Source organism: Theropithecus gelada, chromosome 7a (genome assembly GCF_003255815.1).
Source record: "Theropithecus gelada isolate Dixy chromosome 7a, Tgel_1.0, whole genome shotgun sequence".
Taxonomy (NCBI): Eukaryota; Metazoa; Chordata; class Mammalia; order Primates; family Cercopithecidae; genus Theropithecus; species Theropithecus gelada.
The window spans coordinates 7,942,078-7,964,385 of NC_037674.1; the positions used below are offsets into that span (position 1 = coordinate 7,942,078).

Here is a 22,308-nt window from a genome sequence, read left to right on the forward strand (position 1 = left end):
TGGTCTCTTATTCTTAGCTTCTATTACTGCAGTGGAACCATCCTGAGAAGGGTAACTTTAGGTTAGCGTGATTCTTACAGTGCAAGCAAAAAAGGGCCAGAAGTGTTTGGTAAAACTATTTACTGGTTTTACACACACACACACACACACACACACACACACACACACACACACACAGTTTTTTGTGCCATTTACTGAAAGGTATCACTTTCTTTCCTGTCTTCCTCCTTCCCTCTCTCTCCCTTCTTTCCTTCGTTCCTCCCTCCATTCTCTCTCTTTATCTTTTCCTCTATCTCCTTCTTTTCCCCTTATTTTCTTCCCCTCCCTTCCTTCTTTCTCCCTATGCAAGTACTCATTTCATAGCTTTGTCAAGCATTTGCTGTGTGCCACCCCTGCATTACCCAGAGTGAATATAAAGATACATAAGACCCAACACACGCTGATATTAGACTTACTGTTTTTTTTGTGTGTTAGCTCCCAGTTGAACTCTAGTATCCATGCAGACACTGATGTTTATTAGGTGCCTGGCACTTTCACAGAGCTTGTTTTACTTAATTCCAGCATCTACCCAGAAGTGGGTGTTATCACCATTCCTGTAATACAGATGGTTGAATTTCAGCCCAGAGGCTTTAAATACCTAATTGAGACATTCAGCTTCTAAGGGGAAGTATCAGGAATTTACTCTGACTTTCCTGACTCTGAGTTCAATGCTTTTTCCCACTGTGCCAGAACTATTGACTATGAAGGATTATGTTCATAGTTTGAAACTTTCACCTTTTGCATATTGCACTGCACATGGAGTATACACAATAAATATGTGCATGAAATAGGGCATGAATTGTATTATAATGGTTCTGAATAACTCATTTCATATACCTGTATTTGGCAACATTGTCCAGAATTTTCATATGCACGTGCATTTTTCATACACAGGAAACTGGTTAGGCATAGATAGCAAGGTGGATAGCCAGGAGTCAGCCTTCAGACAGGTCAGTAGACATACACACTTACATAAGGGTTTGTTTGCATTCTGAAAACATGCCTACTCAGATTGGAGCTGGTTACAAAGGACACAAGGGAAGCAAAAATGTTCAGTTTCCAAATGATGATCAAAGTCACTCTTGAAATCATAATAGAAACATCACATTTGTTTTAACTTTGAGGGTTTAAAAACTTATCAACATGGAGACGGAATTATCTAACAAACACATCCACGTACCCATCACCCAGAAATTCAGATTGTCCACATTTTGTCATATTTCTTTCAAGATTTTTGTTAAAGAAATAAAATGTTTAAATGTTTTGTAATGTTGAAATTTCTTTTGTTGTCCATGCCTGATCCATCTCCTCCCTTCCTCATTCTGGTAAAGATCATTAGAGGTCTAGGTTCCAATCCGCTATTTATACATGCACATGACCACATGTTTCACAAGCAACTTATGCTATTTTTATATGTTTACTACAAAATACACATAATGGTATCATGCTACTTATATCATTCTGCAGCTTCCTTTTTTTTTTTTTTAAAAAAAGCATCTCTATGTTTTGAGCTCTATGTTAAAATATAAAAACCTAATCAATTTCTTTTATTAGCTGTGTAGCTTTTTGCCATATGAATAAAATAATTTCTTATGCCCTCTCCTATATCTGTTGATGGACATTAAGATTGTTATGAACAATACCACACTCAACATGCTTACACAAGTTTCTAGCCCTCATACACACATTCAAACTTTTCTAAGGTTTTTACCTAGAAGTCTAATGCCTCAACATTCTCAATCCACAACTATTTATTGAATCTGAGTGCTGTGTTAGACCATCTATATTCTATGTGTTTCATAGAATATATGAAGTGGCATACTAAGTGCATGTTTAATTTTAACACATATTGACAAATTGCTCTCTGAAATGATGGTACTAATTTACCCTCTCACTAGCAATGCATATGATTGCTTGCTTCTCTCTACCTTTTCCAATGCTGGGTATTGTCAGACTTTTAGATCTTTGGTAACCTAATAGATAAGCAACAGTATCTTCTTATTTCAGTTTATATTTCCCTGATTTACTGGTGTAATGTTGCATCTTTTTGTATTTACCGGCTGTCCAGGTTTCTTTTTTTGTGAATTACCTGCCCATGTGCTTTGGCCATGTGCAATTTTTTTTTTTTTTTCCCATTGGGTTATCTGTGGGGATTTTTTTTTCTTACTAACGTAACAAAAATTTGTTCCAAATATGATCCATTTAACTGCTGTTTGACTGTTGTCAATATGTTTTCACTTAATCATTGTCAGGTTTATAGTTTCATACTTTTTTTTCTTTAGAAAAGGCATACAAGTTCAGTTCCAACTGTGTGAAGGGCTTCTTTTCTAATCCTATGCAAGATGGCATACATAGTCTCTGCAATTGGATGAACAGCTGTACACAGCTTTTGCAGATCTAAGTAAAAAACTCTTCTATAAAGGTATTCAAAGTTCTTCTCCAAACCTGGGGAGCAGCCCTCTTTTAGCTTCTTGGGGTTAGAGGGAGGCTAGCACATTCCATACACAGGTGGGCAAAACAAGAGGAAATGGACTTTACTTTTACAAACCAGTGGCTGAGCAGAATCTACTCTTCTCACAACCTCAAAGTAGTTTGAAAGTACTTTCATTAAATAAAATTAATCATTAAGTGATCATGGTTTAGGCATCTCAGATTTAAGAGTTTAACTTTGACTACATCGAGTCATTCTATGTCTTCTCCCCTTACTAAAAGCAGGTTTTAATTATGTAACCATGTTTAGAGAGGTCTAGGGAGTTTTTACCCTTATGCCTTCATCCTGATTGGAAAATGGTTTGCAAGAACTTGTTAGGAGCTGTGGAAACAAAAATATTGGGCAAAAAACTTGTGTTTCTATATAAATATTTACAAACATACTAGACTATAAACTCTGTGAGGTGAGGGCCTGTGTTTACTCTATCCACAATGGTTATATCCTCAGCATTTGGCTCAGTTGATAATCTTAGTGGGAATGTGCTCAACATTCTCCATCCACAACTATTTATTGAATCTGAGTGCTGTGTTAGACAATCTCTATTCTATGTGCTTCATGTAATCAAAGCGACCTAGACAAAATCCCTGCCCTTACGAACCTTTCATTCTAGTGGCAGGAAATACTATACTGCCAGGGAGAAGGGAGAGAGAAGTGAGAATGAAGAAAAATGTTGCAGTGATGCACAGCTCTTTCTGTCTCTTTGGGATACAGAGGAGGGGGCGTGTGCTGGGGGGAGGAGGTGGGAGTTCTATTGTAGAAAATATGGCCTGAGAAACTGCATGAGGAAGAGTCATCATGATTTGATAGATGGAGATAGAGAAAATCACAACGTCAGGGCTCCAAAAAAAAATCACTTCCATTTTTGGGAGGTAATTTCAGCCTCTTTGTATGTTGATTTGGGGCAGGATGTAAGCCTTGGGGAAAAAAAGAAGTGACTAAAGCTTTTATTTTAGATGAGAAGGAGTTAATGAATTTGTAAAATATGCTCCGAAGGAGTACAGCAGTTTGCACGTGGGGAGAACAGCTGGCTCCAATACAGCTTGGTGGTGGGCTTTGGCTGGACTGGTCATCGCCTAAGTATTTTGTGTATTTCTGATTACCTATCTCTCCAGGAGCCCATGTGAGCAAGACAGGTCTTCAACCTGGTTCAATGCTCCCATCCTGCAGGCAACTACAAACTGTGGCTCACTGGATGATTTAACAAAAAATGAGAATTGTACAGTGCAGCCTCGAGTTCGTGTGTAGAAACTGCCATCTGCACAGACAAAACATTCAGAGGACTAAGATTGTAAAGCTATTAATGCAGACTTCCTTCTTGCTTCATTTATTTTAAAAAATCTATTGCACGTTCCTAACAGCATCTAGGAGATATTTCTTGCTTCTTCCCCCCAACGCCAGACTAAAGAGAAAAAAAAAAAATAGGCTGTTTCCTCGTCTGGTTTTGTTTTCCTAGTCGAGTACTTAAATTACGGGTGCTTCATAAGTATCTTTTGATGGATTTCATTGTTTTGTGTATTTTGCTTTAGACAATACAGACACCTTCATATTTTCTTCTGTAACAAATCTTTTCCAAAGTCTTCATTTGACATGGCTGATGGAGCTGGTCTGCACGGACTTCAGCTTCGACACACAGAACTTACGGCCTCTTTGAGGAACCAATTTTTCAAGCTAAGAGAACAAATGAAAGTGTTCACTCATTTTTCGAAAAATATTTATGTACTTGGTATCCAGAATGTGACATTGGTTTTACACGTTGGTAGGTTTTTGTCCTAAATTTCTGGGAAGTTACTTCGTCATCTAACGTTTTATTTTCCACACTTATTCGTCTTTAATATGCTACAGAAAACCCCTGTCGCTCAGTGACTGTTTTCTCTCTCTCTCCTTAATATTATTTAGGAATGGAAGCCTTGACTTTTGACGGTCCTTTTAGTTTTATTCTCCTCCCGTGACTCCCCTCTGTACACTCACAGCCGAGGCCGCCGGCATCTGGGCTGAAAGAACCCGTGGCGGGCGAGGAGAGGAGGGTGTCATATTGGCGACAGGCTCCTGCTGGCGGCCGGCGAGCCCGCGGGTTAACCGGGGCGCCGGGGTCAACGCCCTCGAAGTTGGGGGCCTCGGGCGGGGCCACGCGGGAGCCACGACGGTCGCTCGACCAGAGCATCCCGCAGTCCCGTTCCCTCCAGAGGGGAAGAATGGCCGAATCCAGCACGATCCCACGGAGATCTTCCTCTTCCCGGTGCAGTCTCCGCTACTGAGCGCGGGACCAGCGCAGGCGATGCCGGGCGGCCGACAGGGAAAGCCCAGACCTGGGGCAGCGAAGGAACGAGGGGCCGGGAGCCGGGGGGATTTCCTCCCGCTCTTCCCTCTCCAACGGGAGCGGAAAATGTGATTTGCTGTGCATTCCAGGCGCGGTTCCCTGGGGTGACCTCTCCCAGCCGGCCCGGGCGGGGGGAGCAGACAAAGAGGCGAGGCGGGCGGAGAGGGGACCCCGCGGGGAAGCAGGAGGGGTGCGGGGGGCGGGGGCAGTACCGGGAAAGGGGGCGGATAGCGGGTCTGGCGGCGGCGGCGGCGCCTGGCCAATGGAGAGGCGCGGCCCCGGGCGCCGCGCGCTGCCGCCGGCATTTAAACGGGAGACGGCGCGATGCCTGGCACTCGGTGCGCCCTCCGCGGACCGGGCGACCCAGTGCACGGCCGCCGCGTCACTCTCGGTCCCGCTGACCCCGCGCCGAGCCCCGGCGGCTCTGGCCGCGGCCGCACTCAGCGCCACGCGTCGAAAGCGCAGGCCCCGAGGACCCGCCGCATTGACAGGTGAGCGCGGACGCACCGGGCAGGGGTGTGAGTGGGCTCGGGAGAAGAGGGCCGCACACGAACCGCAGGACCCGCTCACTTCCACGCGCTGCAGGCTTCCGTGAGCTCAGGCCCGGGTGCGCTGTTTGCGGGGGCGAATCGTGAGGAACCATCGCGGGGTCCTTCCTGCTGAGGTCGAGGACACCGTGACCTCGCTGCTCTGGGTCTGCAGGGAAACGTAGGAAAAAAGGTTATCAGGAGCGGGCAGGATGACCCCACATCCCGTTTCCACTTCCCGGAGGGCCCCGAACACGCTCCTGGTGCTCGTGGTAGCAGCGCGGGGCAGACGCGCCGGCTTAGCGAGGGCGCGGAGTCCGGGCCTCCAGAGCGCAGGAGCATCGGGACCTGCGAGTCGGCCGCTGACGGCGCGGCCAGTTGCCTTCAGAGGGTCCCCTGTGCTTGAGGCGCCGCGCTGGGTCTGGGGGCGTCTTGGGGCTCCCATTGGAGTCCGCGGGCTGGAGCATCCGGAGAATCCATGATGTGTGCATTTGCCCATCCCCGAGGTGAGATGGAGACTGGCAAGAGCAGAGCCGCTGTGTTCAGCCACAGCGGAAAACCGAACTGTGGGTAACCCGACAGCTGGGGTGCGGGGCGCGGCCCTGGCCGCGGGGTCCAGGGAACCCGCAGTGCTCACAAGGCGCACATCACACGCGCTCGCGGACCGGCCACGCACTAGCGGGCGCTCGCTTCTCTACTCCAGCCTCTTCCCGGCCCCGCACACGCCCGGACTGAATGGTAGACGTTCTGGCGCCGGGCAGCGGCCACCGGCTGGTTTCCACTTCCGCGCGCACCCCTTAAACTGTGTTCTAGAGGCCCCGGCCTCGCCTCGCTGCGCCTCACTAGCTCCTGAGGACTGGGGACTGGCGGCTGAGGCGGGTTGGCGGCTGCAGCGAGCTGGGCGTCTTTCGTTCTCTCTTGCTGCCCAGCTCGCCCCGCTGGCCCCTCCACAGCCTGCGGAGCAAGGCCAGAGTAGGGGAGTGGGAGGTACATCGGGGCTGTCACCTCCTTGCTGGCCGGAGTTATTTGTAGACTACAGGTTCCGGAAGAACAGACGCGCCACCGCTGTCGCTTGGCATTGCCTTCAGATCGCAGCTCCTCCTTGGGGGCGCCCCAGCTTGGTATTTATTTGCCTGCGCCAGGCTCTGGCGACGGTCCCCGGGCCAGGCGAGGAGGGACGGACGGCAGGTGACCAGCCTCTGCTGTGAAGAAATTCCCGCGCGCCCGGAACTGTCCCTAATGCGCTCCTCGACCGACTCCGAATCCCGGCTCTTATAGACAGAAATATAGCCTCAGCTTTAGGGGTTAAAATCTCCTCTTAAAGGGTCCGAGGGCAGAGAGGTGACCACCGATAGGTAATTGGATCTCCTGCTGGAAAGAGCGAATCTGAGCGGTGTGCGCGTCTGTTTATGTTCCCCTTCGAGATGGTGCCAGGACACGAACTGATTAAAACAATCTATTGTGTTAAGTGGGTCACTAGGGTTTTAAGCTGTCCCAGGGACCCCAGAGTAGTGGCTTCCTTCTGGCTGTACACACAAGTTAAATAAATAGCGTAGAAGAGGTTAAGATAACCCCATTCTCGGGTGAGGAGTCCTCTTTCATCCCTAGGGCTTCCCCCTCCCCTTTTATCTTTTTTTTGGAAGGAGGGGGAGCATGAGAGTCTTGAGGGGGGATGTACTTTTCAAAGCAAGGAGGGAAAGATCTTAAGAAAACTATAGATTCTTACTGCCCCCCAAGCCAAGTCTACAACAGTAGGTGATTTGATTACTATCTCTGGATAAATGGCACTGTCAAAATGTTAATATTAACTATTTAAGGGATTTTTTAGCAGGGTAGTGACTCTGTGTGTGTGTGTGTGTGTTTAACCTCCAGGTCATTGTAGGAATTAGAGTCTTTTGTAAACTTTGTAATTTCACAGGTTTCCTATTTTCTTAAAAGTTCATTTTTAGTGAAATGTTTTGGTAACCCGCGCTCTGTAGGAAATCCAGGTTGGCTAATGTGGTCTTTATGTGAGTAGTTACACAGGGAAGAATAAAAACCTATTATGTCCCCACATCTCTGAATGAGGGCTGCCTACCCTGTCTTTGAAACTAAGTCGAAGATGCCTTCAGTCTTAATGGTCAGGTATTAAAAGTGATAAAATGCAAAGAAATTTCATGCCACAGACACCTCCCCCAAGAACTGTTGTTGGAGCATGTTCCACAGTAAAGGACAGCCAGGAAATCTAAACCTTGTATGTAGAGGAAAGGCAGGTGGGGGACAGTGGTTAGGGGAGGTGACTGCAGCCTCTAACCAAAAGGCAACTATCAGGCAAGTGCTACCAGCCCGTGTCTTACATCTACCTGCAGGAATTTTCTTTAGTTTTAACATATGCTCTTAGAAATTCAAAGTACAACAGGAAGTCCTGGGACAAGAGAAATCTTTTTATTCACATGTGAACATGAAGATACAAAACAGATAATTATTTTATTTGTAGCACTCTTCAAATTGTATTGCATTAGAAAAATATCCATTGACCCACTGTTAAGGACAGCACTGGGTGTCATTAGGACAGTGGTTAAGGACCTGTATTTGGGCTAGATAGAACTAGCCCAAATTGGGCTGGCTCGGCCAGGAGCAGTGGCTCATGCTTGTAATCCAGCACTTTGGGAGGCCGAAGCGGGCGGATCACCTGGGGTTGGGAGTTCAAGACCAGCCTGACCAACATGGAAAAACTCCGTCTCTACTAAAAATACAAAATTAGCCAGGCATGGTGGCGCATGCCTGTAATCCCAGCTACTTGGGAGGCTGAGGCAGGAGAATTGCCTGAACCTGGGAGGCGGAGGTTGTGGTGAGCCCAGATAGTGACATTGCAGTCCAGCCTGGGTGAAAAGAGTGAAAACGCCATCAAAAAAAAAAACTCCACAAAAAGCAAAAAACAAAACAAAAAAAACGCTGGCTCTCCCACTTATGAGCTTTGTGACCTTGGACAAATTTCTAACTTTTCTGAGTGTAGATTCCCTGATTGGTAAAAGGAAGATAATATTATCTACCTCATATTTTGTTATGAAAAATAAATGATAAAATTGGGTCAGAATTCAACATAATGCCTGGCACAGTAAGGGCTTCAAAATAAGAGGTAACTTATTAGTAATGGTGTTAGGAAAAGTAGTAATGTTATACAGAACCAAGGTATATCACAGGGTAGTTCTGAAATTAAATCCTGAATCCTGGCTGAGCGAGGTGGCTCATGCTTATAATCCCAGCACTTTTGGAGACTGAGGCAGGCGGATCATGAGGTCAGGAGTTCGAGACCAGCCTGGCCAACACAGTGAAACCCCGTCTCTACTAAAAATACAAAAATTAGCTGGGTGTGGTGGCAGGCGCTTGTTATCTCAGCTACTCGGGAGGCTGAGGCAGGAGAATCACTTGAGCCTGGGAGGTGGAGTTTGCAGTGAGCCGAGATCACACCACTGCACTCCAGCCTGGGTGACATCTCAAAAAAAAAAAAAAAAAAAAAAAAAAAAAATCCTGAATCCCACGTTACGCAGTGACTAACACATCTTTCACTACAGAATAACACCCGTAACTTGGCCGTCTCTCAGCAGTGCTGCTCAGTGAACGTTTAATATTTATTACTTTCTAACTCATTTGTTGTTGATCTCAAGAATTGTATATAGTCATTAACTTTCCTAAGAAAATCTTTGACAAACATAGAGCTCCTGAGATATTTCACAACCAGGTGGTCTCCTCCCTGTCCTATGCAATGTTGGGCCCTAGCCTGATTTAGCCAACCTGGTCTTCAGACTAGAGAGGCTGTTCAGGGTTCTTACAACACAAAGGGGATGAGACTTCATCCTCTACCTGTGTGCCAACAAGGGACTTTTCTTATCTCCTTGGTGCAGCTTGTCTGAAAAAGAAAATCAACACAACTATCTTTTTAAAAATTAAAGATCAAATTAAAAATAAGCTATACTTTTCCCAAAGATTTAGACCTAAGAAAAAGGAATAGATCTTTCTAAAACCTGGCCTCCACTTAGAGCATTTGTAGTCACTTCCACTATTCCTTTTTTTTTTTTTTTTTTTTTGAGACGGAGTCTCGCTCAGTCGCTCAGGCTGGAGTGCAGTGGCGCGATCTCGGCTCACTGCAAGCTCCGGCTCCCGGGTTCACACCATTCTCCTGCCTCAGCCTCCCGAGTAGCTGGGATACAGGCGCCCGCCACCGCACCCGGCTAATTTTTGCGTTTTTAGTAGAGACGGGGTTTCACTGTGTTAGCCAGGATGGTCTCGATCTCCTGACCTCGTGATCCGCCCACCTCGGCCGCCCAAAGTGCTGGGATTACAGGCGTGAGCCACCGCGCCCGGCCACTTCCACTATTTCTTATGCTGGGAGAATAATTTGATGTCATGCCTATTGAATGTCTTTCTAAAGCTTGATTCATCAGGAGGAACTGACCAGAAGTCTATGCACAGACATTTGGCTTTAACTGTAATTCCTACTCAAAACTCCCTTTCACTGATTATGAGCAGGTTGCTTAGCTAAAATGAGAAATACAGCAAGAAGAGTGATGGAAGGAGCTGGCTTCAACTGTCCCAAAGACATCATGAACACTGGAAACAGGTCATACATATACCATTTTTATTTCCCAGTCCTCAGAATTAGAATATTGTGTTCCTAGAGGCTTTGTGAAAATTGGAATACATTGCCATGACCTGCACATGATAGAGGTGGTTAATATGGCTTATCTTGCTTGTAGATGTTTACTCTTCATCCCTAAGGGAAACTGAAAGGAAGGCATGCTATAGAGAGGACCTGCTTTGAGAGTATGTGTCCTCTGGGACAAGTGGAATGAAAGAGAGGATAGAGGCAAAGATAATAAAAAGGGGAGAGGGGGTGAGACTTGCTGGTGGAGGACAGTTGCAAAGAAAACTCATGATGAGAATAACATCACATTTTTTTGCATTGATGCGAAACCGAGGCTGAGTTTGAAACGAAGATATACTGTCTGCAAAAAAGAATCAGCAGAGATGTTAGGTATCTTGATGCACACTGAGCCTATGAGATGCAGCTTAATTTAATTTAATGATGTGAATAGGCCATTTCATAAGTGGTAGAAATTACCATAAAGCGTTTGCAGCTAATGACAGGGCATGGATGATGTCATAGGAACCTGTCTGGATGAGCTATGGATTGAATTTTTACTATGGGACACCCTTCTACATGTTGCTATGGAAAAGAATTGTCTTCAAGAAATGTACATCTTCTGCATTTCCTCTCCATCTCTGATATTTACAAAGTGCACATTATTTGGTGACAATACAATTGGGATTTCAAGTGCGTATCATTCCTATTTCCTTCACTGAAGAATCAAGAGCAGTCCGGGGGTGGGGAGAGCTTGGGTGATTGACAAGGATGTGGGAGAGCCCTGGTTCCACTATGAAGTATAGTTCTTACCCTGCTTACTGTCACTCATGTGGGGCAGCTAGTGTGCCTCAGAGCATTGCTGTTCTGTGAGAAGCTGAGATCTTGATTGTGACATTCTTGAAGTTGGTGTTTACTTCTCTCTGAATAAACAAAGGTTGACAACTCAGACATCTTACAATTAGTACTAAAGATTTTTGAAGAATAGGCTTTTAAAAAACAAAAAAGCATTTCACTTTCCATAGCTAATAAATCTTATTTTGAGAAAAATGTACTTTTAAGAAAAAAAAAAAGCCTGTCTGTCACTGTAGACCCTTTGGCTTAGAAGATAGGCACCCTCCCATAGAAACAGAAAGTCTGTCTAAATTAAAATTGAAAACCACAGTTGACTAATTTTGAATTTATAGCTCTGCTGTTGGCTTCTGCCATAGTATTAATTTCAATGGCTTCAATTAGAAAATGAAACCCATAGCATTCCATACGAGAACAGGTGAAAAGTCAGGGACATTTGGAATTTTCCTAGAAAAAGAAAGACAAGTCTTAGGAAGCTCTCTGGGATGGAAGGAATTTGCCACACTGAGAGTCAGACATCCAAAGGACTGCGGTTGGCTCTTCTGCTCATGGGCACTGGTGAAGGCATTTTAAAATGCAAAGGATGGTAACTCTGTAAATCAATGAGGTTCATAACAATCATGCATTTACCAAATTTCTACAAGCACCTGCCTTATGTCAGGCACTGAGGGTAAGGTGATGAATAAGCCCTTATCAACTCTCATCCTAGATATTTACTCAATAACACATGTGAAAATGCCAAGAAGGAAAAGTTAAGTATAAAGAAAGCCTTAAGTTGGTTCAGAGAAATAAAATTGCATTTTTCGGATAGATGTTTGTGGAAGGGGCCTTATGAGGTAAACCTGTCCTATGCCGTCAGCATATATTCCCAGTTAGTCTCAGATTGGCCTCTGTGATGACAAACTCAGAGGGTCTTGGTTAGGAGGGGAGGGGTGAATTTGTCTGGAGGCCATTTTCAGGAGGTATGGAGGAAGATTTGGGGAATAGGCCTGGGGCCATCTCGTGTACTCCTCCTCTGAAATGGGGAGTAAGTGAATTGCATTATATTTTATTTTAGATCTTTGTCCCAATTGAATAAGTACCAGAAATTCGTAAAACCTTCTCAAATTCACAATATATTTTGAGACCAGGAGAATGGCTCCTTGAGGAGTTGCCACACTGTCTTAACCTGGTCTCTGGAAAAATTCAGTCCCGTATTATAACTGGGCTTTTCTCATAAATGCTTTTTTTTCTTTTTCTTTTTATTATACTTTAAGTTCCGGGATACATGTGCAGAATGTGCAGGTTTGTTACATAGGTAAACACGTGACATGGTGGTTTGCTGCACCCATCAACCCATCATCTACATTAGGTATTTCTCCTAATGCTACCCCTCCCCTAGCCCCCCACCCCCCAACAGGCCCCAGTGTGTGATGTTCCCCTCCATGTGCATGTGTTCTCGTTGTTCAACTTCCACTTATGAGTGAGAACATGTGGTGTTTGGTTTTCTGTTCCTGTGTTAGTTTGCTGAGAATGTTAGTTTGCTTGTTCATCCATGTCCCTGCAAAGGACATGAACTCATCCTTTTTTATGGCTGCAGAGTATTCCATGGTGTATACGTGCCACATTTTCTTAATCCAGTCTATCATTGATGGGCACTTGGGTTGGCTCCAACTCTTTGCTATTGTGAATAGTACTGCAATAAACATATGTGTGCATGTGTCTTTATAGTAGAATGATTCATAATCCTTCAGGTCTATACCTGGTGATAGGATTGCTGGGTCAAATGGTATTTCTGGTTCTAGATCCTTGAGGAATTGCCACACTGTCTTCCACAATGGTTGAACTAATTTACACTCCCATCAACAGTGTAAAAGTGTTCCTGTTTCTCCACATCCTCTCCAACACCTGTTGTTTCCTGACTTTTTAATGATTGCCATTCTAACTGGTGTGAAATGGTATCTCATTGTGGTTGTGATTTGCATTTCTCTAATGATCAGTGATGATCTTTTTTTTATATGTTTGCTGGCCACATAAATGTCTTCTTTTGAGAAGTGTCTGTTCATATCATTTGCCCACTTTTTGATGGGGTTGTTTTTTCCTTGTAAATTTGTTTGAGTTCCTGGTAGATTCTGGATATTAGCCCTTGGCCAGATGGATAGATTGCAAGAATTTTCTCCCATTCTTTAGGCTGCCTGTTCACTCTGATGGTTGTTTCTTTCACCATGCAGAAGCTCTTTAGTTTAATTAGATCGCATTTGTTAATTTTGGCTTTTGTTGCCATTGCTTTTGGTGTTTTAGTCATGAAGTCTTTGCCCATGCCTGTGTCCTGAATGGTATTGCCCAGGTTTCCTTCTAAGATTTTTATGGTTTTAGGTCTTACATTTAAGTTTTTAATCCATCTTGAATTAATTTTTGTATAAGGTGCAAGGAAAGGGTCCAGTTTCAGTTTTCTGCATATGGCTAGCCAGTTTTCCCAACACCATTTATTAAACAGGGAATCCTTTCCCCATTGCTTGTTTTTGTCAGGTTTGTTAAAGATTAGATGGCTGTAGATGTGTGGTGTTATTTCTGAGGCCTTTGTTCTGTTCCATTGGTCTACATATCTGCTTTGGTACCAGTACCATGCTGTTTTGGTTACTGTAGCCTTATAGTACAGTTTGAAGTCAGGTAGCGTGATGCCTCCAACTTTGTTCTTTTTGCTTAGGATTGTCTTGGCAATGCGGCCTCTTTTCTGGTTCTATATGAAATTTAAAGTAGTTTTCTCATAGACATCTGTAGAACCCTCCACCCCAAATCAACAGGACATACGTTCTTCTCAGCACCACATTGCACTTATTCTAAAATTGACCACGTAATTAGAAGTAAAACACTCCTCAGCAAATTCAAAAGAACAGAAATCCTAACAGTCTCTCAGACCACAATGCAATCAAATTAGAACTAAGGATTAAGAAACTTACCAAAAACCACACAACTACATGGAAACTGAACAACCTACTCCTGAATGACTACTGGGTAAATAACAAAATTAAGGCAGAAATAAATAAGTTCTTTGAAACCAATGAGAACAAAGACACAATGTACCAGAATCTCTGGGACACAGCTAAAGCAGTGTTTAGAGGGAAATTTATAGCACTAAATACCCACAGGAGAAAGCGAGAAAGATCTAAAATCGACACCCTAACATCACAATTAAAAGAACTAGAGAAACGAGCAAACAAATTCAAAAGCTAGCAGAAGACAAGAAATAACTAAGATCAGAGCAGAACTGAAGCAGAGAGAGACACGAAAAACCCTTTGAAAAATCAGTGAATCCAGGAGCTGTTTTTTTTTTTAAAGATTAACAAAATAGATAGACCACTAGCCAAACTAATAAAGAAGAAAAGAGAGAAGAATCAAATAGACACAACAAAAAATGATCAAGGGGATATCACCACTGATTCCACAAAAATACAAACTACCATCAGAGAATGCTATAAACACCTCTACACAAATAAACTAGAAAATCGAGAAGAAACGAATACATTCCTGAACACATACACCCTCCCAAGACTAAACCAGGAAGAAGTCGAATCCCTGAATAGACCAATAACAAGTTCTGAAATTGAGGCAGTAATTAGTAGCCTACCAACCAAAAAAAAGCCGAGGACCAGATGGATTCACAGCCAAATTATACCAGAGGCACAAAGAGGAGCTGGTACCATTCCTTCTGAAACTATTCCAATCAATAGAAAACGAGGGACTCCTCCCTAACTCATTTTATGAGGCCAGCATCATCCTGATACCGAAACCCAGTAGAGACACAACAAAAAAAAGGAAATTCAGGCTAATATCCCTGACGAACATCGATGCGAAAATCCTCAATAAAATACTGGCAAATGAATCCAGCAGCACATCAAAAAGCTTATCCACCACGATCAAATTGGCTTCATCCCTGGGATGCAAGGCTGGTTCAATATACGCAAATCAATAAATGTAATCAATTACATAAACAGAACCAATGACAAAAACCACATGACTATCTCAATAGATACAGAAAAGGCCTTTGATAAAATTCAACACCCCTTCATGCTAAAAACTCTCAATAAACTAGGTATTGGTGAAACGTATCTCAACATAATAAGAGTTATTTATGACAAACCCACAGCCAATATCATACCAAATGCTCAAAAGCTGGAAGCATTCCCTTTGAAAACCAGCACAAGACAAGAATGCCCTCTCTCACCACTCCTATTCAACATAGTACTGGAAGTTCTAGTCAGGGCAGTCAGGCAAGATAAAGAAATAAAGGGTATTCAAATAGGAAGAGAGGAAGTCAAATTGTCTCTGTTTGCAGATGACATGATTGTATATTTAGAAAACCCCATCATCTCAGCCCAAAATCTCCTTAAGCTAATAAGCAATTTCAGCAAAGTCTCAGGATACAAAATCAATATGCAAAAATCACAAGCATTCCTATACACCAATAATAGACAAACAGCCAAATCACGAGTGAACTCCCATTCACAAGTGCTACAAAGAGAATAAAATACGTAGGAATCCAACTTACAAGGGATGTGAAGGAAGGACCTCTTCCAGGAGAACTACAAACCACTGCTCAAGGTAGTAAGAGAGACACAAACAAATGGAAAAACATTCCATGCTCATGGACAGTAAGAATCAATATTATGAAAATGGCCATACTGCCCAAAGTAATTTATAGATTCAGTGCTATCCCCATCTAGCTACCATTGACTTCCTTCACAGAATTAGAAAAAACTACTTTAAAGTTCATATGGAACCAAAAAAAGAGGCCGTATAGCCAAGACAATCCTAAGCAAAAAGAACAAACCTGGAAGCATCATGCTACCTGACTTCAAACTATACTACAAGGCTACAGTAAGACAAACAGCATGTATGGTATAAGTGCTTTTTTTAAAAAAACTACAAAGTAAATCAATTTTTTTGTGGTTAGGGTAAAACAAAAACTCTGTATAAAGAGCAGGGATGTTGTAACATAAACTGACCAAAGCTGGGAAACCTACAGTTGGAGCAAAAGCTGAATGTCACATTATCAGCTCCAAACTTGAACTGGTCTAAAAGTACTAGGTTAATGTTGGAAAGATGGTGTCATATAAAGATATCTTAAATTCAATATTTATTTTAATTTGACATTATCCTAGGGTTGAATGGTGTTTACTTACCATGTGCTGTTCATTAGAAATCTAGATCCTACACTGCCTTTGTGCAAGGTAATTGCTCTGACTAATAATACCAACTTGTCCAGTTTTGGCGGGAGAAATAATAAGGTTACTGTTAAATTGCACGTAGTGGTTATTATGTGTAATACTGGTATTCCAAAGAGAGAAGGAAAATGGGTGCTACACAGCTATATTCTTAGGTTCAGAAAACCACAGGAGTGGGACAGGAGAACCTTCAGGATTCAGGTCCGATTGTTGTGATGGCCACAGGAGGGAGGCTGTGAATTTGAAACTGCATCCATTGAAAAGAAAATCCTTCCACATTTTAATAATTCTTTCTGTGCCCCATGGCAGCAAGTGCTTATAGGCTTTGCTACTCAAAGCTTAATAAAAAGGCAGACCTGCATCGTAGCAATATCCCCAGATAATTGTCTGCATTTTCAAGTCTAAGAAGCACTGTCCCAGGAGGAAAATCTTTTGAGTCTGAGGCTTCTCTCTTGCACTCTCCTTTTTAAAATTATGCTGCTCCTTCTCCACCCCACTCCTTTCTGTCTTCGTTCTCCCTTTCTGTCTGCCTTTACTACCTCCTCTGAACACTCAACTTGTAGAAGAGTTCCCCTTTCTCTGAATTGCATTCTTCACTTCATTCATTTTTTTCTCTCTCTGTCTATGGCTTCCGATTTTTTGTTGATTTTCCCTCACCTCACCTCCTTGTTATTTTTTGTCATTGTTCACATGTCACTGCCCTTGCGGACCCATATCTAGCTTCAGACCTATCCACAGTAATTCATTGCTACTAATTTATTCAACATACCCATGCCATTTATTAATGTAAATATTTGCACATACTTGTTCTACCATGCCCATTTTTCTACCCTTTAAATTATATATACACAGACACATATGAGTGACATATTTCACTATTTTTTTTTTTTTTTTTTTTGAGACAGAATCTTGCTCTGTCGCCCAGGCTGGAGTGCAGTGGCACGATCTCGGCTCACTGCAACCTCTGCCTCCCGGGTTCACGCCATTCTCCTGCCTCAGCCTCCCCAGCAGCTGGGACTACAGGCGCCCGCCACCACGCCCAGCTAGCTTTTGTATTTTTAGTGGAGATGGGTTTTCACCATGTTAACCAGGATGGTCTCTATCTCCTGACCTCGTGATCCGCCCACCTCGGCCTCCCAAAGTGCTGGGATTACAGGCGTGACCCACCGTGCCCAGCCATGTTTCACCATTTAAAAGGTAGAATAATGTATATCGTGGTACAAAGAATGATAGATTGAGTATCTGTGCCCAGTTTCAAGATGAGAATAAGTGAGAGGTGGAGCAGCTTCATGAGTCACGTCACCTACGTGCTTCTGTCTTTCATTCTATGTGCAGTAGTGCCACACTTTTGGTTAGTTCTCCAATTGCTCTCACGTTGACAGAGTTGGATCTGAACAACTTACCTGGGGAGACAAAGTATTGGTATCTTTGCTTAAATGGAGTCATTTATTGAGAGATAAAGTGACATCCTTAAGATCAGATAGCAAGTTACTGCACCAGGATCCCGACCTTTCCTGTTTTGTTGTTTTCCCTCTGTCAAATGCTTTCCGGTCTCCATGAATCTCTCCTTCCACATAGGATAAAAATGCAAAGTCTCAGAAGCATTCACAGCTCAGGAAGCCTCAGGCTAGCTGGGGAGAAAAGACTGGGACATTTCTGGAGGAATGAAGTCCTCTGGGCAGAGAGGTTAATTCATCCTGCTGTAAAACAAAATAGAAAATGAGTTCCCCTCAAAAGATGCAAAGGTCATGTGGCATTAACACAATAGGAGCTTACTAAATATTATCAAATACAAGAATGAATATGGTTAAGTGAACGCAATACAAAGTCAAATGTGGTTGGTGCCAGAGGCCAGGAAGAAGTTCTTGTGAGAATAGGTGCAGAGAAGAGCTGGCCCTAGGGGGCTGAGTTTAAAACTTGACTTAGTCACTGTGGGACTCCGGGGGAGTTACTCCATGGATTGATGGCTGGGTCGTGGAGATAATAGTACCTAATTCATACAGGTACTGTGAGAAGTAAATGGAATGTTTTACATAAGTGTTTAACGAGTGCATTTAAATGCTAGGTGCTACTATTAATTTTTAAATTAACTTTGCCATGTTTTGTGTCTCCCCCTCTCTGTGCTTGCTTCCTTTAGTATGAGCCGCACAGCCTACACGGTGGGAGCCCTGCTTCTCCTCTTGGGGACCCTGCTGCCGGCTGCTGAAGGGAAAAAGAAAGGGTCCCAAGGTGCCATCCCCCCGCCAGACAAGGCTCAGCACAATGACTCAGAGCAGACTCAGTCGCCCCAGCAGCCTGGCTCCAGGAACCGGGGGCGGGGCCAAGGGCGGGGCACTGCCATGCCGGGGGAGGAGGTGCTGGAGTCCAGCCAAGAGGCCCTGCATGTGACCGAGCGCAAATACCTGAAGCGAGACTGGTGCAAAACCCAGCCGCTTAAGCAGACCATCCACGAGGAAGGCTGCAACAGCCGTACCATCATCAACCGCTTCTGTTACGGCCAGTGCAACTCCTTCTACATCCCCAGGCACATCCGGAAGGAGGAAGGTTCCTTTCAGTCCTGCTCCTTCTGCAAGCCCAAGAAATTCACTACCATGATGGTCACACTCAACTGCCCTGAACTACAGCCACCTACCAAGAAGAAGAGAGTCACACGTGTGAAGCAGTGTCGTTGCATATCCATCGATTTGGATTAAGTCAAATCCAGGTGCACCCAGCCTGTCCTAGGAATGCAACCCCAGGAAGTCCCAGACCTAAAACAATCAGATTCTTATTTGGCTTAAACCTAGAGGCCAGAAGAACCCCCAGCTGCCTCCTGGCAGGAGCCTGCTTGTGCGTAGTTTGTGTGCGTGAGTGTGGACGGGTGCCTGTGGGTGTTTTTAGACACCAGAGGAAACACAGTCTCGGCTAGAGAGCACTTCCTATTTTGTAAACATATCTGCTTTAATGGGGATGTACCAGAAACCCGCATCACCCCAGCTCACATCTAAAGGGGCGGGGCCATGGTCTGGTTCTGCCTTTGTGTTTTTGTGCCCTCCTGGGAACCGGAATCTGCGTTCGGTATGAAGGTTCGTGGAAGAGGCTCCTCTGAGGGCAAGAGACCTGTTTTAGTGCTGCATTCAATATGGAAAAGTCCTTTCTAACCTGTGCTTGCATCCTTCTCTCCTCCTCCTCCCCACGGTCCATCCTTTCTTAAGTTGTCAGTGACTATGTCAGTCTAATCTCTTGTTTGCCAAGGTTTCTAAATTAATTCACTTAACCATGATGCAAGTGTTTTTCATTTTGTGAAGACCCTCCAGACTCTGGGAGAGGCCGGTGTGGGCAAGGACAAGCAGGATAGTGGAGTGAGAAAGGGAGGATGGAGGGTGAGGCCAAATCAGGCCCAGCAAAAGTCAGTACGGACATTGCAGAAACTTGAAAGGCCAATACCAGAACACAGTGAGGCCCATGCTTCTGAGAAAGTCTTTTCCTAGTATTTAACAGAACCCAAGTGAACACAGGAGAAATGAGATTGCCAGAAAGTGATGAACTCTGGCCGTTGCTGCGATCTGCTCAAACCTAACACCAAACTGAAAACAGACATTGGCCACTCCTGTGTTCAGACCCAAGCAAGTTAGCCGAACCAAACCAAGCCCTCTGCTATGTCCCTCAGATGGAAAAGAGAGGCAGTTTAGAACACTCTGCATAGGGCTAGGAAGTAAACAAAATCTCAGAGGCTGAAATTCCTAATAGCTTTCCTTTTTCGTGGTTAAAATCCGCTCATTTCCAGTTCAGTATTTCCCATAATGCTTCTGAGAGCCACTAACCTGACTGATAAAGATTCTGCCGGTGCTGAGTGTACCTGACAGTAGCCTAAGATGAGAGAGGTTAGGGACTACTCTGTTTTAGCAAGAGGTATTTTTGGGGTCTTTTTGTTTTAACCGTTGTCAGGAGATTGGGCTAGAGAGAAGAGGAGGAGAGTGAGGAAATAAAGGGAATTGCTTCTGGCTAGAGAGTAGTTAGGTGTTAATACCTGGTAGAGGTGTAAGGGATATGACCTCCCTTTATGTGCTCACTGAGGATCGAGCGGACCCTGTTTGGAGAGCATAGCATCCGGGTGTATTAGCTGTTCATCTGCTACTGATTGTAACTATTCAGTATCTACTGGTAGGCACTGTCCTCTGATTAAACTTGGCCTACTGGCAATGCCTACTTAGGATTTATCTAAGGGCCAAAGTGCAGGGTGGGTGAACCTTATTGCACTTTGGATTTGGTTAACCTGTTTTCTTCAAGCCTGAGGTTTTATATACAAACTCCCTGAATATTCTTTTTGCTTTGTATCTCCTCAGCCTCCTAGCCAAGTCCTATGTAATATGGAAAACAAACACTGCAGACTTGAGATTCGGTTGCCCATCAAGGCTCTGGCATTCAGAGAACCCTTGCAACTCGAGAAGCTGTTTTTATTTTGATCCAGTGCTCTCCCATCTAACAAACTAAACAGGAGCCATTTCAAGGCGGGAGATATTTTAAACGCCCAAAATGTTGGGTCTAATTTTCAAACTTTTAAACTCACTACTGATGATTCTCACACTAGGCGAATTTGTCCAAACACATAGTGTGTGGGTTTTGTATACACTGTATGACCCTGCCCCAAATCTTTGTATTGTCCATATTCTCCAACAATAAAGCACAGAGTGGATTTAATGAAGCACACAAATGCCAAGGCAGAATTTTGAGCGTGGGCGAGAGGAAAAGGGAACGAAACTGAAAATGTAAAACCACACCAGAGAGGAAAAATGACATTCAGAACCAGCACACACTGAATTTCTCTTGTTGTTTTAACTCTGCCACAAGCATGCAATTTTGTTAGCAGAGATGACTTCAGTTGGCAGCAGTAATCTTTTTTTAGGAGCTTGTACCACAGTCTTGCATATAAGCGCAGATTTGGCTCAAGTAAAGACAATTTCCTCAACACTAACTTCACTGGAATAACCAGCAGCATAACTACCCTAAAAGCACAGCACTAGCCAAAGAGGGAAATGTCTGTTCTTCTTACTGTGCCTATATTAAGACTAGTACAAATGTGGTGTGGCTTCCAGCTTTCATTGAAAATGCCATATCTGTGACATATTTTATTCGAGTCACTGATGATGTCATGATATATTTTTTCATTATTATAGTAGAATATTTTTATGGCAAGATATTTGCGATCTTGATTGTACCTATTAAAATAATGCCAAACACCAGATATGAATTTTACGATGTACACTTTGTGCTTGGCATTAAAAGAAAAAAACACACATCCTAGAAGTCTGTAAGTTGTTTTTTGTTACTGTAGTTCTTCAAAGTTAAGAGTGTAAGTGAAAAATCTGGAGGAGAGGATAATTTCCACTGTGTGGAATGTGAGTAGTTAAATGAAAAGTTATGGTTATTTAATGTAATTATTAATTCAAATCCTTTGGTCACTGTGATTGCAAGCATGTTTTCTTTTTCTCCTTTATATGACTTTCTCTGAGTTGGGCAAAGAAGAAGCTGGCACATTGTATGTTGTTGGAGTCTCTTATCTGGTCAGGGGGAACAAAATCTTGACCCATCTGAACGTGTGTTACCGAGTCAGTGCCTGAACCTTTATTTTTTAAATTGAATGTTCCTTAAAGGTTAACATTTCTAAAGCAATATTAAGAAAGACTTTAAATGCTATTTTGGAAGACTTATGATGTATGTATACAAACAAATAGCAGATAATGGCGAATAGCTCAGACATAAAGTCCTTTTAAGGAGAAAATCTAAAATGAAAAGTGGATAAACAGAACATTTATAAATGACCAGTTAATGCTTAAGAGTGAAAGTAGATCTATTGATTTGTCATTCCTCAAGATATTTAATATCAACTGCATTATGTATTATGTCTGCTTTAATCATTTAAAAACAGTAAAAAATTATATAGACTATGATTGAGGTACCTTGCTGTGTAGGAGGATGAAAGGGGAGTTGATAGTCTCATAAAACTAATCTGGCTTCAAGTTTCATGAATCTGTAACTAGAATTTAATTTTCACCCCAATAATGTTCTATATAGCTTTTGCCAAAGAGCAACTAATAAATTAAACCTGTTCTTTTTGTGTGTGTGAGCGTGCGTTTGTGTTTGGTAGTGTTCCTAGGGCAGAGGTGGAGCAGGGATGCACTTACCCTGGGAAGGGGGGTAGAAAAGAGAATTGGATTGCCATGATCTTCAGTGGAATTTATTCCTTTTGCCTAGGCCTTTCAGACCTTGCTTGATTT

General features: G+C 43.4%; 1 protein-coding gene across 3 annotated transcripts; it reads left to right on the top strand.

Annotated features, from left to right (window-relative positions):
* Window positions 1-5,148: 5,148 nt before the first annotated feature.
* On the top strand, window positions 5,149-22,145 carry GREM1 (gremlin 1, DAN family BMP antagonist). 3 transcript variants are annotated; one of them, XM_025390685.1, is made up of 3 exons: window positions 5,149-5,338; window positions 18,189-18,303; window positions 18,427-22,145. In XM_025390685.1, the coding sequence occupies exons 1-3, from the start codon at window positions 5,172-5,174 to the stop codon at window positions 18,742-18,744; spliced, it is 600 nt and encodes a 199-aa protein (XP_025246470.1). In that variant the 5' UTR covers window positions 5,149-5,171; the 3' UTR covers window positions 18,745-22,145. The 3 variants fall into 3 exon arrangements, with proteins under 3 accessions (XP_025246470.1, XP_025246471.1, XP_025246469.1); XM_025390686.1 differs by having other exon boundaries at window positions 5,150-5,338; window positions 18,189-18,216; XM_025390684.1 differs by having other exon boundaries at window positions 5,150-5,338; window positions 18,189-22,145.
* The last annotated feature ends 163 nt before the right edge of the window (window positions 22,146-22,308 follow it).